At 51.0% G+C, this 15,080-nt stretch overlaps 1 protein-coding gene across 1 annotated transcript; it reads left to right on the forward strand.

The window, feature by feature from the left end:
- The first annotated feature begins 1,106 nt into the window (after positions 1-1,106).
- RGR (retinal G protein coupled receptor) lies at positions 1,107-14,248 on the forward strand. Its single transcript, XM_078876678.1, has 6 exons — positions 1,107-2,183; positions 2,872-3,028; positions 8,190-8,311; positions 12,486-12,639; positions 12,975-13,089; positions 14,207-14,248. The coding sequence occupies exons 1-6, from the start codon at positions 2,102-2,104 to the stop codon at positions 14,246-14,248; spliced, it is 672 nt and encodes a 223-aa protein (XP_078732804.1). The 5' UTR covers positions 1,107-2,101.
- Positions 14,249-15,080: the final 832 nt, after the last annotated feature.

A 15,080-nucleotide genomic window follows, 5' to 3' on the forward strand; every position in this document is an offset into this window, starting at 1 on the left:
CACGATGCTGATGCTGATATTGATTCTCCCGCTGCTGCAGATGATGTTGCTGCTGATAATATTACTGATGAAGATGCTGATGTTGATATTGATTCCCTTGCTGCTGCAATTGATTCTGTTGATAATGATGCCGATGATGCTGCTGATGATCACGATGTTGATGATGTCGCTGATGATGATATTGATTCTCCTGCTGCTGCTGCTAATGTTGCTGCTGATGATGATGCTGCTGATTATCTTGATATTGCATACCGGTCAACCCCTTATCAGTGTTCTACCTTATTACAGGCCAATTCAGACCTTATTGGCCACCCCGTGCCCTTATAAATCTCAAAGTTCATCCTACAAAGTCCCATCACAAGGGAGAAACACAAACAAATAGACAATCACCACTCGTACACTCACCACTAGTACACTCACCAGTACACTCACCACTACACTCACCACTAGTACACTCATCACTACAATCACCACTCGTACACTCACCACTAGTACACTCATCACTACACTCACCACTAGTACACTCAGCATTAGTACACTCACCACTAGTACACTCACCACTAGTACACTCACCACTAGTACACTCAATCACTACAATCACCACCAGTACACTCACCACTAGTACACTCACCACTAGTACACTCAATCACTACAATCACCACCAGTACACTCACAACTAGTGCACTCACCACTCGTACACTCACCGCTACATACCTGTCAACTCCTGATCAGTATGGACCTGAAAACTGACTTTCCCTGTTCAAGAATACGGGGTAAATCGTATGGGTTGACAGCTATGATATTGATTCGCTTCCCGCTGATGATATTACCAATCAAGATATCATTGCATCAAACTCGGAGGATTTAGAGGGGGCGGGCTAGGAGGGCGAGGAGGGAAGGGGGGCGGAGCTTACCCGGGGGAATGGGCGGAACCTCAGAGGCTGAATCCCCCTCCGTCGACTTGAATGGGAGTGGGCCGGCTCCTATGCAGATGAGTCGGGGTCATAGCCTTCGCTGATTGGTCACCGTAACGGTGGTGGGTGGGGGGTGGTGCCTACGTGACCGCGGTCTTTATAAGAGCGCGCGCCACGACGGTTGTGGTTTTTTTTCTTCTTCTCCTCCACTTGAAGTCACGTGACGGCGGTGTCTCGCTTGGGGTTGTCATTTTTATCGTTAATAATTTTCGTTTTTTTTTATAGATTTTTCCGTTACAAATCCATTGATTTCGTCTCTAAAAAAAATCTATTAACGACGTGGCAGGAAGGTTTTAAATCGCGCTTCGTTGTGATCGCATTCTTTTTTTTTACAAAAACAAATCATTCCTTACCGATGTTGTTGTTGGTGGTTACTGGGGCGCTATAAATGGCATAACAGGCAGCTCGGAAACTGCTGACGGATTTTTTTCGTAATTTAACCCTTTGGAAGGATACTCTCCTCCAGTTTACAAAAAACTTTTTATTTTTTCCTCGAAGTAAAATCCTAAAATTAATCATCTCTGGCCGTTGTCATTGTTTTTGCCCATCCCTGATTGGCTGTCTCTTCTCACCAACGCTCCTGCCTGAACTCTGATTGGCTGTGGCTGATTCACTCATCACTTGCTTTTGATTGGCTGCCTCTGATCTTCTCCTTTCTGATTTGCTCTTTCTATGTCTAACTGATCTCTGCTGTTTGGTTGGCTAATTGCTCGTCAACGATTGGCTGTTCTCTCTGTCTCCTCACCTCCCATTGGCTGTGGCTACCTAATTGACTCCTCTTTGATTGGCCCTACCTAATTTCCCCATTTCTTATCGCAAAACTAATTTCTGATCTCTGATTGGATCTACACGGATCGCTAATCTCTCATTCGCCGTATAGCCGATCTCTGATTAGCTCTACACTGATCGCTGATCCCTGATTGGCCCTATTACCGATAACTGATTTCCTCTAAACTGATTGCCGATCTCCGATTGGCCGAATCAGCCGATCCCTGATTGGCTCAACGCCTACTTGCCGGTCCCTGACACCGCTGGTCCCCAATTGGCCGTGTCCGCTGATCGCCGGTCCCTGATTGGCCATCGTCGTCGCAGAGACGGCGGCAGCAGCGGCAGCAGCAGGAGAAATCATGATGAGTCTGTCCCACCCGCTGCCCGAGGGCTTCACGGAGCTGGAGGTGTTCGCCTTCGGCACGGCGCTCCTCATCGAGGGTTCGACTCCCACCCCCCCACAGATTCCCCCCCCAACCCCTCAGCCCCCCCCCCAACCCCTCAGCCCCCCCCCCAACCCCCAGCCCCCCCCCCCCCCATAACCCCTCTTCTCCAGGACTACCTTTGGAGCGTGACGGTGGCTCGGAGATGTTAACTACTTCGCCTGGTATGCAGAAGATTATAGGTTTGATCCCGGATCCTGCGATATGTTAACTACCTCGCCTGGTATACAGGAGGTCGTGGAGTCGACCCCCTCATCCCCCACACAGCCCCCCCACCCAGCCCCCTCCTCCCCTCTCTACTCCCTGTCTGTGTTCTATAGGGGTCGATACGTGCACTCGTCAATGGTACCCCCCTTAATAATATACCGTTCAGGACCGCCTTTGTATCCCTTTAGTAACACCTTTATATCCCCTTTGGAAACCTCTCGGGGACCCCCTGTGCATTTACCTTAATTCTTGCTGTTTTGCATTAACCTCCACATTCTATAGACTTCTTAATGCGATTATAGCCGTGTCTTCCTGTGTCTCTCTCTCCCAGTGTGTCTCTCTCCCCGTGTCTCTCTTTCCCAGTTCGTGTCTCTCCCCATCTATCTCTCCCCATCTCTCTCCCCGTGTCTCTCTCTCCGTGTCTCTCTCCCCATATTTCTCTCTCCGTGTATGTCTCTCTCCCGTCTCTCCGTGTGTAGCTCTGCTGGGTTTCGTCCTCTGCGGCCTCACCCTCCTCACGTTCCTCTGCGTGAGCGACGCCCGCACCCCCAGCCACCTGCTGCTGCTCAACCTGAGCCTGGCCGACCTGGGGGTCTGCTCCAATGCGTTCATCGCAGCCATGTCCTCCTTCCTGCGGTGAGAGACCGAGAGAGGCACACGGAGAGAGAGGACAGCGAGAGAGTGAGCGAGCGAGAGAGAGCGACATGGAGTAGGAAGAGAGGGGGTACAGAGAGAGGGGGGTCGAGAGAGAGGGAAGGGGTAAGGAGAGCAGAGTGAAAAATATTTTGTTAAATCTTTCATTTAAAAAGGGGGGGGGGGTTACGTAAAGCAAAGCATTAAAAAAAAACAGAAATCATGAACGAAGCAAAGTGCCGAATACACCGAGCATCTTCTTGTTTCCTCTGATAGTAAAAAAAAAGAGAGAGACACGGGGAGAGTTAGAGAGAGGGGGATAGAGAGACATGAGGAGAGAGACTTTTAACCAACTTTTATTGCCGCCAGCAGCAACAGCACTGGAGGCGATTCCAATACGAAATAGTCACCAGCAAACAAATAACAAACACTATCAATCCATGTGCTGTCGCTAAATGCGCCGCGCACAACACTAAATACAAATCACGTGGTGGTGGTCATCGCGCGTGCCACGGTGACGAACGAGCGTTTCAGCAGGTGAACACGAGGGTGCCGTCCACGCTGGTACAAAGGGCTTTTCCGCCCCCCCCCCAGCATTCGAAGAAGACGCGCACATCACCGGCATGTGTGCGGTATTCGTACTCCAGCCGGAGTCGCGCCTTGAGCAGGCCCCTGAGAGGGAGAGACACGGAGAGAGTTAGAGAGGGGAAAGAGACACGGGGAGAGAGATACGGGGATCGAGATCCACAGGTAGAGAGACACGGGGTGATATAGACAGGGAGAGAGATACACGGGGAAGTACAGAGACATGGCAGAGAGAGGCGATTTGCCATTCTGACACATTGCCTGATGAAGCTGGTTGTAGTAATCACCAGCAAAATGTTCAGTGACTCAAATTGTAAATGCTGTGGGTTTAGTCTCCAACACACAACCGGTTAGTACTGAAGTAGCCACTAACTGGCACGTTTTGTTTAAGTGACAAACATTACGGATTGGCTGTGTTGGGTGGTGGTGGGTTAATGACACATTTATATTTATAATCTAACAAACAAACAAAATCTTTAATCACTACCCCAACCCCTATCATAACCCCAACCCCTATCACTACCATAACCCTATCACTACCCCAACCCCTATCACTACCCCAACCCCTATCACTACCCCAACCCCTATCACTACCCCATGGCAGCCATCACTCGGCCCACTCTTTTGTTAAGTCAGAAAGCAAGATGAATGCCATCAACGCGCCAACCGAACATCAATCGTCATCGATCTCCCGGTCTCCACAACAACAACAACAATGCTAAGCCATGCCAGTGAGCCCCTCTTCCGGGCCAAACAATGACAACGCCAGATAGGCCATGGGACCTACAACTTAATATTGAGGGACCCTCTCAGGCGAAGTGCCCACATAATGTTGATGTTCTGAAGCTCCAAGAAAACCCATGTCTCGGATGCCAGTCGCAATACCACATCCACGGATATACAACCTAACGACTGTAGGCACTAACCACCCCAAATATGGCTTGACCGCATATACATGAAGAACACCAGCGCAGAGTTCTACACCTTCCCACCAACTGAAAAAGAAGCCACCTACACCATCAGCATCGAGATAGGGGGAAGCTGCACACCGCCAACGTGGACAAAGGCTCTAATTAAATATGGCCAAAGCCAGCGCTCCCAAGTGCACTAATCCCAGGCCTATACGTCAGTAACTTTAACAGCCATCGTACAATGTGGGGGCTATCCAGGAGATCAGGCTGATGGTGAAGACCTCACCGACTGGATGCCCGCCGAAGATCTGCAATATGGTTTTCGATCCCAAGCAGCGATCAACTTTCCATTCTGCTCGCTGGCAACGCGACTGCAACCCAGACCTCGCCTTTGTTTCCAAAGATCAAAGTGGGAGCACACTTCACGTATCCCACAAAATACTTCCAAGCTTAACCTAAAGTCAGCATGGGGCCCTTCATCACGCATATTGCCATCAAAATCCCCGTGATTGTGTCAAAACTACTATCAAGGTGGAACCCGGTCAAAGCTAACTGGGACCATTATAAGGAAACTGTAGAGAAAGCAGTGAGTCGAATGCCCACGAGATCGGAATGCTATCACCATTTTGTTGGCCTCCTTACTGCAGCTGCCAAGAAGAGTATCCTCCAAGGCTTCTGGAAATATAATCCACTCCCTTGCTGGATAAAACAGACCCAGGACCTGCTCCCACAGTACAACCAGTCGGGCAGCCCACAGGTTGGAAGGGCCCTGCTAGAGTCTTTAGACTCGGCCAGGCAGATGCCAGCGGTAGATTGAGTGCATTGAAGGCCCTCGATTTCCCACACTCCAGCCGCTGTACCTGGGCGTGAGTGCTGCTAACCCAGCAGAGAATACCGGACAGCAAGACTCCAACTCTGTAGCCCCCAAACTAGTGGAGAACACAAAAAAAACGCTCGGCAAAAAACATCAAGCGAGAGATCCATCATCAATTATGTATGAATGTACTATGTTGGAATTTATTTCGTACCATACGTAGCCAACCGTGCTCATTGGAGGTGAGGGGTGCTAATCGGCACTGAGGATGTGAGGGAGGGGTCTGGCTGCAATTAAGAAAGGCAAGGCTTGCAGGCAGAGATGGTATCCACCCCCCAGAATTTTTCCATCACTTAGGCCCTAGAGGACTCCAATGGCTGGCAAAACTGTACACCAAAAACATGTAAAACCGGATGCATTTGAAAAGCATGGCAGGAGGCAATGGTCATTGGTATACCCAAACCGGGCAAGCCAACCAACGACCCGGGAAGCAATAGACTGATAGCACTACTGTACATGATCTAGAACCTCCTGGAACACATCATCCTCTGGGAAATCGGTCCCCTCGTGGAGTCTGTGATCCTGAAAGAACAAGCAGGATTATGGCCTGGACACAGATGCAGCTGCTGTGACCAAGTTTTGGCCCCTTGTAGCCTTCGTGGACTTTTCATCAACCTCTGACACGGTTCTGGATTAAGGGGCTTGATGTTGACGCTCACATGGGCCATTTCCTGCCTCGAAACAATACGCCCTGATATCGACGATGCTGAGCAGCTTAGGCGACTGTGCGTCTATACGGGACGACAAATCCAGCTCAACCTGGTTCCTCAACAATGGATTGCCAGAAGGTTTAATCCTCACACCAATGCTTTTCAATGTCTACACGAGCGACATTGTGTGTGTATATGCGGATGACCTTGCCCAGGCAACGCAAGCAGCCACTTTCAACGACATCGAATCCACTCTGAACCAACAAGACCTAAACACCATGGGGGGATATTTCTGTAAATGGTTGGCTCAAGCCAAATCCACAGAAAACAACAATCCCTGCATTTCATCTTGATAATAGGAGCACCAAGCACACTCTAAAAATGACCTGTGGCAAAAACTCTATGTAACACGACCCCACTCCATCCTCTCTCGGAGAGTGAAGCTGGACCGACCGTACGCTAACCTTCGACAGCCACCTGAAAAAGGTAGACGCCAAGACCAAAACTAGGGTCGAACCTGGTCCAGAAACTGGCAAGTACAAGCTCGGGAGCATCAGTACCCTCAGTGCTCGATGGCCCTTGTGTATTCTGTAGCCGAGTACTCTGCACCAGCATAGATAAGAAGTAGTCCAACTCGACTTGATGTCAAAATTAACACTGCAATGTAGTGGTGTATCACTGGAACCCTCAAGTCAACCCCAACACCCTGGCTGCCCGTGCTGTCATAAATCTCTCCTCCCACCCATCCGCCACGACGCTGCAACCCTCTGGAAAGTTCCATGAATGGAGGAAAATGGCCGCCTTCCCATTCACCGGGACCTCAATAAACGTCCCTCTTTATCGCTTGAAGTAATGCCGCAAGCCCTTTTGGACCCTATGTGCTTAAGCTTCAATAATGCGAGTTCAACCCCCATGAGGAGAGCTGAATGGATTTAAAAATAACTCGCATCTTCTTGGTTCTTTCAGTAAAGTCGGTAAAGTCATGTAGAAGGGAAATAATAAAATAATAAAAATAAAACATAATATTTTTATTTGTTTTATTTTAAATCATCACTGGTGATGATTGCTTGTGTTGCAGTCGAAACGTCGTGATAATTTTATTGTTTTATATAGTTTTTATTTTATTATTTCCCTTCTACGTGACTTTACCGAAAGAACCAAGAAGATGAATCCCTGCAGTCACGAAAGCTTTAAATCGAAATTTAACTCGCAAACAAACACGACGTTGTTGTGAAAGACCCAACGCAGAATATCCTTGGGTTTGATCTTCCACGAAGCTCATGGTCCACCCTAAACCGCATCCACTGCAAAACCATGGCTGCAGATGCGGACACCTGATGCACAAATGGAAAATTTTAAAAACTCCAGTAGTGTGCAGCTGTGGTCATCCAGAGCAAACCGTACAACATATAACGACGCAATGCCCTGATCCACACATACAAATGAGACATCACAGCGATACACTCCGCTGGCTCCTGACATGGTTATATAGCTTGATCACCTGAATGTGAAATTGTAGTTGTAGCTCTGTATTTAAATCAGCCATACGGAAGAAGATCTCACCATTTTATCCCTCTCGATGAAATAGTCGTTTCGAGTTCTGGATGCCCACAATCGCTCACTGGAGAGTTTTACATTTTCCTAAGTGATCAGAAATAGTGTTTGAGAGAAAATAAGACGCAAGAAAGTGATGCAGATAAAGTGATCAAATGGAGCGATATTATTCTAATAGCTATTTAATAGCTCCTCGTGTCTTTCACCCTCTCCCCATGTTCAAATCCGAGTCCTCCTCTCTCCCCATCTCCCTGCATCCCCGTGTCTCTCCAGCCACTGGCTGTGTCTCTCACCCCATATCTCTCTCTCCCCGTGTCTCTCGCTCTTTCTCTCTGTCTCTCATCTCCCTCTCCCCGTCCCTTTCTCCACATGTATTTCTATCCCTGTGTTTCCCTCTCTCCGCATCCCCGTGTATCTTTCTCTCTGTGTGTCCCCTCTCCCCCCATGTCTCTCCTTGTGTCTCTCTCCCCGTGTCTCTATCTCCATGAATCTATCTCCGTGTGTCCCCCTCTCCCCCTGTGACTCTTGTCTCCCCTGCGTGCCTCTCTCCCCATGTCTCCATGTCTCTCTTCCTGTGCGTCTCTCCCCAGCTACTGGCCATACGGGCCCGAGGGCTGCCAGCTGCACGGCTTCCATGGCTTCGTGACAGCACTCTCCAGCATCAGCACCATGGCCGCAATCGCCTGGGACCGCTATAGCACCCACTGCTGCCGTAATGCTCACCCACCCGCTCACCCGCTCAGTCGCTCACTCATTCAGCCATCCGCTCACTCACTCAGTCGCTCACCCGCTTACTCACTCAGCCAGTCACTTGATCGCCCACTCAGCCACTCACCCACTCACTCACCCACTCACCCACTCACTCACCCACTTATCCACTCGCTCACCTACTCACTCACTCGTCTACCACCCATTCACTCACATACCCACTCGCTCACATACCCACTCGCTCACATACCCACTCGCTCACTTATCCACTCGCTCACTCACTCAATCACCCACTTGCTCACCTGCCCACGCGCAGACTTGCTTACTCATTTAATCTCGCCATGTCTCTCTCTGAGTCTCTCTGACTCTGAGTCTCTCAATGTTTGAGACTGTCTTTCAGTTTCTCTGTCTTAGACTATCTCTCTGTCTCTCTGTATCCATCCCTGTCTCTGACTCTCTCTGAGTCTTTCTCTGTCTGAGTCTTTCTGTCTCTCTGTCTCGAGCCTCTCTCACTCTCAGTCTCTCTCTCTGACTCTATTTCTGACTCTCTACGTGTGAAGGTGCCCAGAACTGCTGGTCGACCGCCGTGTGCCTCTGTTCCTGGGCGTGCCTTAGCTCTCAGAGTCTCTCTGAGTCTCCCTCTGAGTCTATCTGAGTCTCTCTCTGAGTATATACAAGTTTCTCTCTCTCTGAGTCGTTTTGAGTCTCTCTGAGTTTCGGTCAGTCCCTCTCTCTGTGTCTGAGTCTGTCTTTTGCCCTTACTCTATCTGTGCACGCTGGGAAGTGGACATGTCCTCGTGCTGCTCCCTGCTATCTGCCCAAATGGGCCTGGTTGTTCCTCCATCCTAACCTCACCTCAGAGTTAACACACCTTTGGTGGACAATTTAATTTTCATCTCGGAGTCGAAATCTGTCCGCAAATATTCCCTCCTTCACTGTAAGTCGTGGTGTTGTTTATTTACGTTTTTCTGGTGATGTTATGTCCATACGGCACTCGCCACGCTGCAGGCCTGCTCATGTTAACAGGCCGAGTTCTCTCTCTTCCCCTCCTCTCGTCTTACAACTCTAATTGTTTTAGTACCTATTGTTCGAATCACCTTTGTTTTACTGGTGCCGTTCCTATATCGTTAAGGCACAGTATGATAAGTACGAGGCTCTCACTCGGAAGAATGTCCTAATTTTCATTCCTCCAGTGGAGGTCAGTGTGGAGGACGGGCCTGCTCCTGCTGGGGACTCTGTGAGTCTGGCAAGCAGTCTCGCTGCCTCACGCATGAACTGTGGTGTGGTCCTGTTTCTGGCCAAGGAAGATTTGGTGGCGCACGTCGTGGAGACGGCGCTTGGACGTCAAGGGGGGAGCTGTTTGTGCAGTGCACTCCTCTGGCTTCCCCCGCCGTTAAAGTCCTCATCTCAAACGCCCCACCCTTCCCCAAAAAATGCCGATCTGCAACGAGATCTGCAGCATTTTGGGAAAATCGTCTCCCGCATCATCATGGTGCCCTTGAAGGAACAGCAACAGAAGCTTGTGCACATCGTGTCCTTCCAGCGCCGAACGTTCATGATTTTGAACGACCGTAACACTGAACTGGGATGTGACCCTCAAGTATACAGTGGACGGGCACATCTAAACCGTGTACGCATCGACTGAGGTGCAGCGGTGCTTCGGGTGCGGCGGTGTCAGCCACGCAGCAGGCCGGTGACTCGGTGGACGACCGCACCAAGCCGTCAACTGAAAGTGAGGACGGCTTGACCAGTCGAGTCACGAAGAAAGCGTAGCGCAAATGGCAGCCCTGCCAGAGGAGGGTGCGCTGCCACTAGGCCCAAGTGTGCAGTCACCGCTGATGATGAGCCCGATGCACCTGAAGCAGTGAAGGCCGAGGAACGACCTCCAGCGGACGGTGTCTTAGACGTTTCTGGGGGGGGGGGGGGGGCGAGCGATGCCAGCAAGTGTCGTCGATGACAGCCTAGGGGGGGTAGGCATGGTGGAAGAGGCCCGACCAGCGGATGCTGCCTCGGCTGCCTCTGAGCAAGAGCGGCTGCTGGCCAGCGCAGCATCTGATGGTGCCACGGTGCTGGAGGGTGCCAGCCAGTTCACCTCACCCGAGGAGGTAGCTCTAGAGCCTCAGGGCCACCCCGATTTGGATGAGGCCCTAATGTTTGTGTCGGAAGAAGAGGAGTCTGCTGAGCCACAAACGATAGTGCACAGGGACTCTGATGACGAATTGGCAGAATTCGATGCAGGCGACAACGTGAGTGAGTTGAGCTTCTCACAAATCAATGGCGATCGTGAATATGCGCCATAGGAGATCCAAGATTTTCTGCAGTCCACCTTCAGGAGTGTGGGGTTAAGGTCGAGGTCTTCTTCCCGGATGTGATGGGCTTCCCAAAGACCTTCCAGACCAGCATGCGCATCGGCCTTTTGTTAGCAAAAACATGCAGCACTTCTCACAAATGGATTCTCCCTCAAAATGTTTTGCTTACAAAATAAACCAGTGAGCAATAACAACATTTTAAAGTTACAACCCCCAGATGGAGAAACAGTCACATCTGAGAGGTAATTTGCTAAGATCGTGAGGGAGTTATATTCTGACTTATTTACTACTGAAGGCATACAAGACAGGGCTGTCCAGGAGTTGCTTGACAGAGGCCCTACCCCCTAGGACACTGAAAGGGAGCGTCTTGACAGCCCGGTCACCCTGAAGGAGCTGCACACTGCTGTGAAAGGGCTCACATCCGGTTAAACCCCAGGGATTGATGGCCTGCCAGTAGAGTTTTATGCAGCCTTTTGAGATGAGCTCAGCCCCTGCCTACTGGAGTTGTTGATGGATAACCTGCGGAAGAGTGAACTCCCACAGCTGCAGGAGAGCGGTGGTCACCCTGCTGCCTAAGAGGGGTGATCTGCACCTCATTGAAAACTGGTGACCCGTGCCTCTATTGTGGGCCAATTATAAAATATTCTCCGAGGTGCTGGCAAACCGTCTCAAGATTATATTGAGTCAGCTGATCCAGCCTGAACAGTCATATTGTATCCCCGGCCGGTGCATACATGATAACGTCAGTATGGTCAGATATATAATTTCCCTTGCAGAAAGGCACGACATGGACTCAGGCCTCCTCTTCTTAGATCAGAAGAAGGCTTTTAATAGTGAGTCCTGAGTACCTGGTTAAACTGCTCGCGTCGTTCTGCTTTGGCCAGGCATTTATTTCTTACGTGAGGCTCCTGTACACGGGCATTTGCAGTCTCCTGAATATCAACCAACCGCTCGGTAGCTCTTTTCCTGTGATGACGGGAGTCAGACAGGGATGCCTTCTCTCGCTGCACCTGTATGCCCTGTCTATTGAGCCACACCTACGCCACCTGAGACAAATTCCGTCTGGCTTCAAGGCTCCAGGACCTGAAAATGCAGTCATCAGGGTCTCTGCATACACAGACGACATGCATCATGGTCAATGCGCAGGGTATGTATGCACTCTGCCAGGTAGTGGCAGTGTACGAGAAGGCCTCTTGTGCCAGGGTCAACTGGACCAAGTGTGAGGCTCTATGTTTGGGGTCACAATGCGGCGTGCATTGTGTTTCCTCCCAGGAGGAGTCAGTTGGCAGGCTGATGGTATCAAGTACCTGGGAGGCTACCTGGGGAAACCACACGACGAATTGGACCAAGCTGCCCAGCGTAATTGAGGGTAAATTGCTGGCATGGGCACGCCTCGCTCAACAGATGTCCTTTAGGGGATGAGTGCTCATCGCCAATCACCTCACAGCATCTGTGCTGTGGCACAAGACCAAAACTCTCCAGCCTCCGGGCTGGATACTCATGAGAGTGAACCGGTCACTCACGCACTTTGTATGGCATGGGAAGCACTGGCTCAGGCCAGGGGTTCTCTGGTGTATATGTTTGTTGAACCGTTGGGGGCCGGTCAAGCCCTCTGCACCAGCGCAAACGGCATTCTTTATTTGACTTTTTTAACGAGGTTAGTTGTTGCGCGTGTCGTGGGTAACGACGTAGTATAGTGATGTGCGTTCCATGTGCAGTGCATGTGCCGTGGGTAGTGTTTGTTATGTGCACATGTGATGCTGTATTCGATGTGACTTGTATCGAAATTGGAACCGGTACTTTTGCTACTGACAGCAAAAAAAATTGGTTTAAAAATATATCTCTCTCTATTTCTCTCTGTGTGTGAAGGAGCCCGGACCCGCTGGTCCACCGCCGTGTTCCTCTGTGCCTGGACGTGGCTCAGTTCCGCGTTCTGGGCGGCGATGCCGCTGCTGGGTTGGGGCCGCTACGACTATGAACCCCTCCATTCGTGCTGCACCCTGGACTACACGCAGGCGGATGGGTGAGTGAGAGAGAGGGGGGAAAGGGGAGAGGGGGAGATGCAGAGACGTGGGGGGAGAGAACCCCTATACTCATGTTGCATACTGGACTACATGCAGGGGGACGAGTGAGTGAGAGGGGGCGGGGAGAGGTGGAGAGCGTGAGGGAGATGGTGGGGGGGGGGAGAAGGGGGGGGGGGAGGTGGGGAGAGGGGGGGAGGTATGGAGAAGAGGGGGAGGAACAGGGAAGAGAAGGAAGAGAGAGAGAGTGTTGGTGTCTTCATGTCTCTCTTCCTCCATGTCTTTCTCTCTGTCTATCTCTCTCTATCTGTGTGTGTGTCTCTCTCTCTCTCTCTAGGAACTTCATTTCGTTTGTACTGCCCATGGCGTTCTTTAACTTCGTGGTACCCGTGTTCATCATGGTCACGTCGTACAACGCCGTGGAGCGCAAGTTCAAGAGGACTGGCCACAAGGTGAGACCAGCAGCATCTCTCTCACACATGTTGATGATGTGCACGTCTTCTTCGAACGCTGGGGAGCCGGAAAGGCCCTCTGCACCAGCGTGGACGGCACCCTCATGTTCACCTTCTGAAGCGCTCGCTCGTCACCGTGGCGTGCGCGATGACCACCACAACCACCACCACCACGTGACTTTTATTTTGTGTTGTGCGCGGAGCTTTTAGCGCCACAGCGCGTCGATTTGGAACGTTTGTTTTCTTTTTGTTTGCTGGTGACTTTGTGTATTTCATATTGAAATCGCTTCCAGTGCTTTTGCTGCTGGCGGCAATAAAAGTTGTTTAAAAGTCAAAAAGTCTCCCCATATTTATCTCTCTCTCCACGTGTCTCTCTCCGTGTTCCTCTCCCGGTGCGTCTCTCTCCCCATATCTATCTCTCTTTCCCCATATCTTTCTCCCCGTATCTCTTCTGCCCCGTATCTCTCTTGCTTGCAACTTTCATCAGCTAGCTGAGACCGGGCCACTAGGTTTGAATGGGATCCTAGATTGACACTCACCACTGGAGTGGAAGAATGGCAGGTGCTTCATCTTACAGATGACAAGCCGATGGTCAGTGGGCAGATCAGCGCCACGGTAGGTCCTGGTGTCACAGACATGGGCCCGCATCCACTGTTCTGTTACAATATAGTCCAGCAGATGTTCTTGCTTGGACCTGGAATGTATCCATGATGCTTTGTGGATGCGCTGGTGCCGGAACAGCGAGTTGGTAATTAAAAGCCCATGGGCTGCACAGAAGTTTGGCAGCCTCCTACCATCGTTATTGAGCTGATCTGGCCCATGCCTTCCAATCACTCCAGCCGAGGTGCCAGCTCCATCACTCACTCGGACATTAAAGTCACCCAACAGGATGAGTATCCCGAGGGGCCACTTTAGCCATCACCTGTGACAAGTGGTCAAAGATGGCATCTGACTCATCGGCCTTGCCTGCATCCCTCTACTGATGTTCATCTTCAGTGGGGGCATAAGCAACCACCACCATTCCTCACCTCTTGTTGATGGGGAGACGAGCCCACAGTAGCCTGGGACTTGCAGCTTCACTGCCAAGCACCCACACCCCCTTCATTCTTTTGTTCAGAAAAAGAACCACTCCCTCTTGTTTGGCAGTCTCCTGCCCTGAGTAGAGGACTTTTCACCCCTCCAGGTGACTGAAGTCAGAGCCGGTCCACCAAAACCTCCTGAATACCACAGAGATCCAGGTGGTACCAGTCCAGCTCCCAAGAGAGGAGTAGCAGCCTCTTCTTCACAGTGAGCATTTAACCATCCACGTGGCGACTCACAGTGGTGTTTGCCATTTCGAGAGGAACCCCGAGGGTGCGGGTTCAGTCTCCTGGCTCTCCCGAATGGGGTTTGACCAGCAGAGGTCATAGACGCCTGTCCCCCCCGGGGCCTCTGGCACAAAACTTAGTTAGACATTTGGTGCACGTTTTCGTGGTGACTGAACTTCAGGTTGAGGGTTACCAGCCCCTCGTGCCCATCCAGAACTCCCGTTGGCCGCTTTGGTGGCTAAGAGCGCTATGTGGGGAACAGCTGATTGGAATAGGCCTTCCCCCCATGGCATTGCTCACAGACACGACAACATTACCCCATATCTCCTCACGTATCTCTCTCTCTCTCCGTGCATCTTTCTCCCCGTATCCTACTGCATGTCTCTTTCTCCTCGTGTCTTTCTCTCCCCCGTATCTTTCTCTCTTCCCGTATCTCCCCGTGTCTCTGTCACAGTGTCTCGCTCTGTCCCCGTATCTCCCCCCGTGTCTTTCTCTCCCCGTATCTCCCACGAGTGTGTCTCTCTCTCTCTCCCTGTATCTGCCCCACGTGTCTCTCTCTCTCTCTGCGTATCCCTCTCCCCATGTGTGGACGGCACCCTCATGTTCACCTTCTGAAGCGCTCGCTCGTCACCATGGCGTGCGCGATGACACCACAACCACGTGACTTTTCTTTTGTATTGTGCG

Source organism: Lampetra fluviatilis, chromosome 45, assembly GCF_964198595.1.
Source record: "Lampetra fluviatilis chromosome 45, kcLamFluv1.1, whole genome shotgun sequence".
Lineage (NCBI taxonomy): Eukaryota > Metazoa > Chordata > Hyperoartia > Petromyzontiformes > Petromyzontidae > Lampetra > Lampetra fluviatilis.

What these genes read in the sequence shown, in the direction of transcription:
- RGR (XM_078876678.1), top strand. Translation starts at nt 2,102, where the DNA reads ATGATGAGTCTGTCCCACCCGCTGCCCGAGGGCTTCACGGAGCTGGAG. An exon ending in CACGGCGCTCCTCATCGAGG is followed by an intron (nt 2,184 to 2,871) that starts GTTCGACTCCCA and finishes CTCCGTGTGTAG; the next exon opens with CTCTGCTGGGTTTCGTCCTC. An exon ending in GACTACACGCAGGCGGATGG is followed by an intron (nt 12,640 to 12,974) that starts GTGAGTGAGAGA and finishes CTCTCTCTCTAG; the next exon opens with GAACTTCATTTCGTTTGTAC.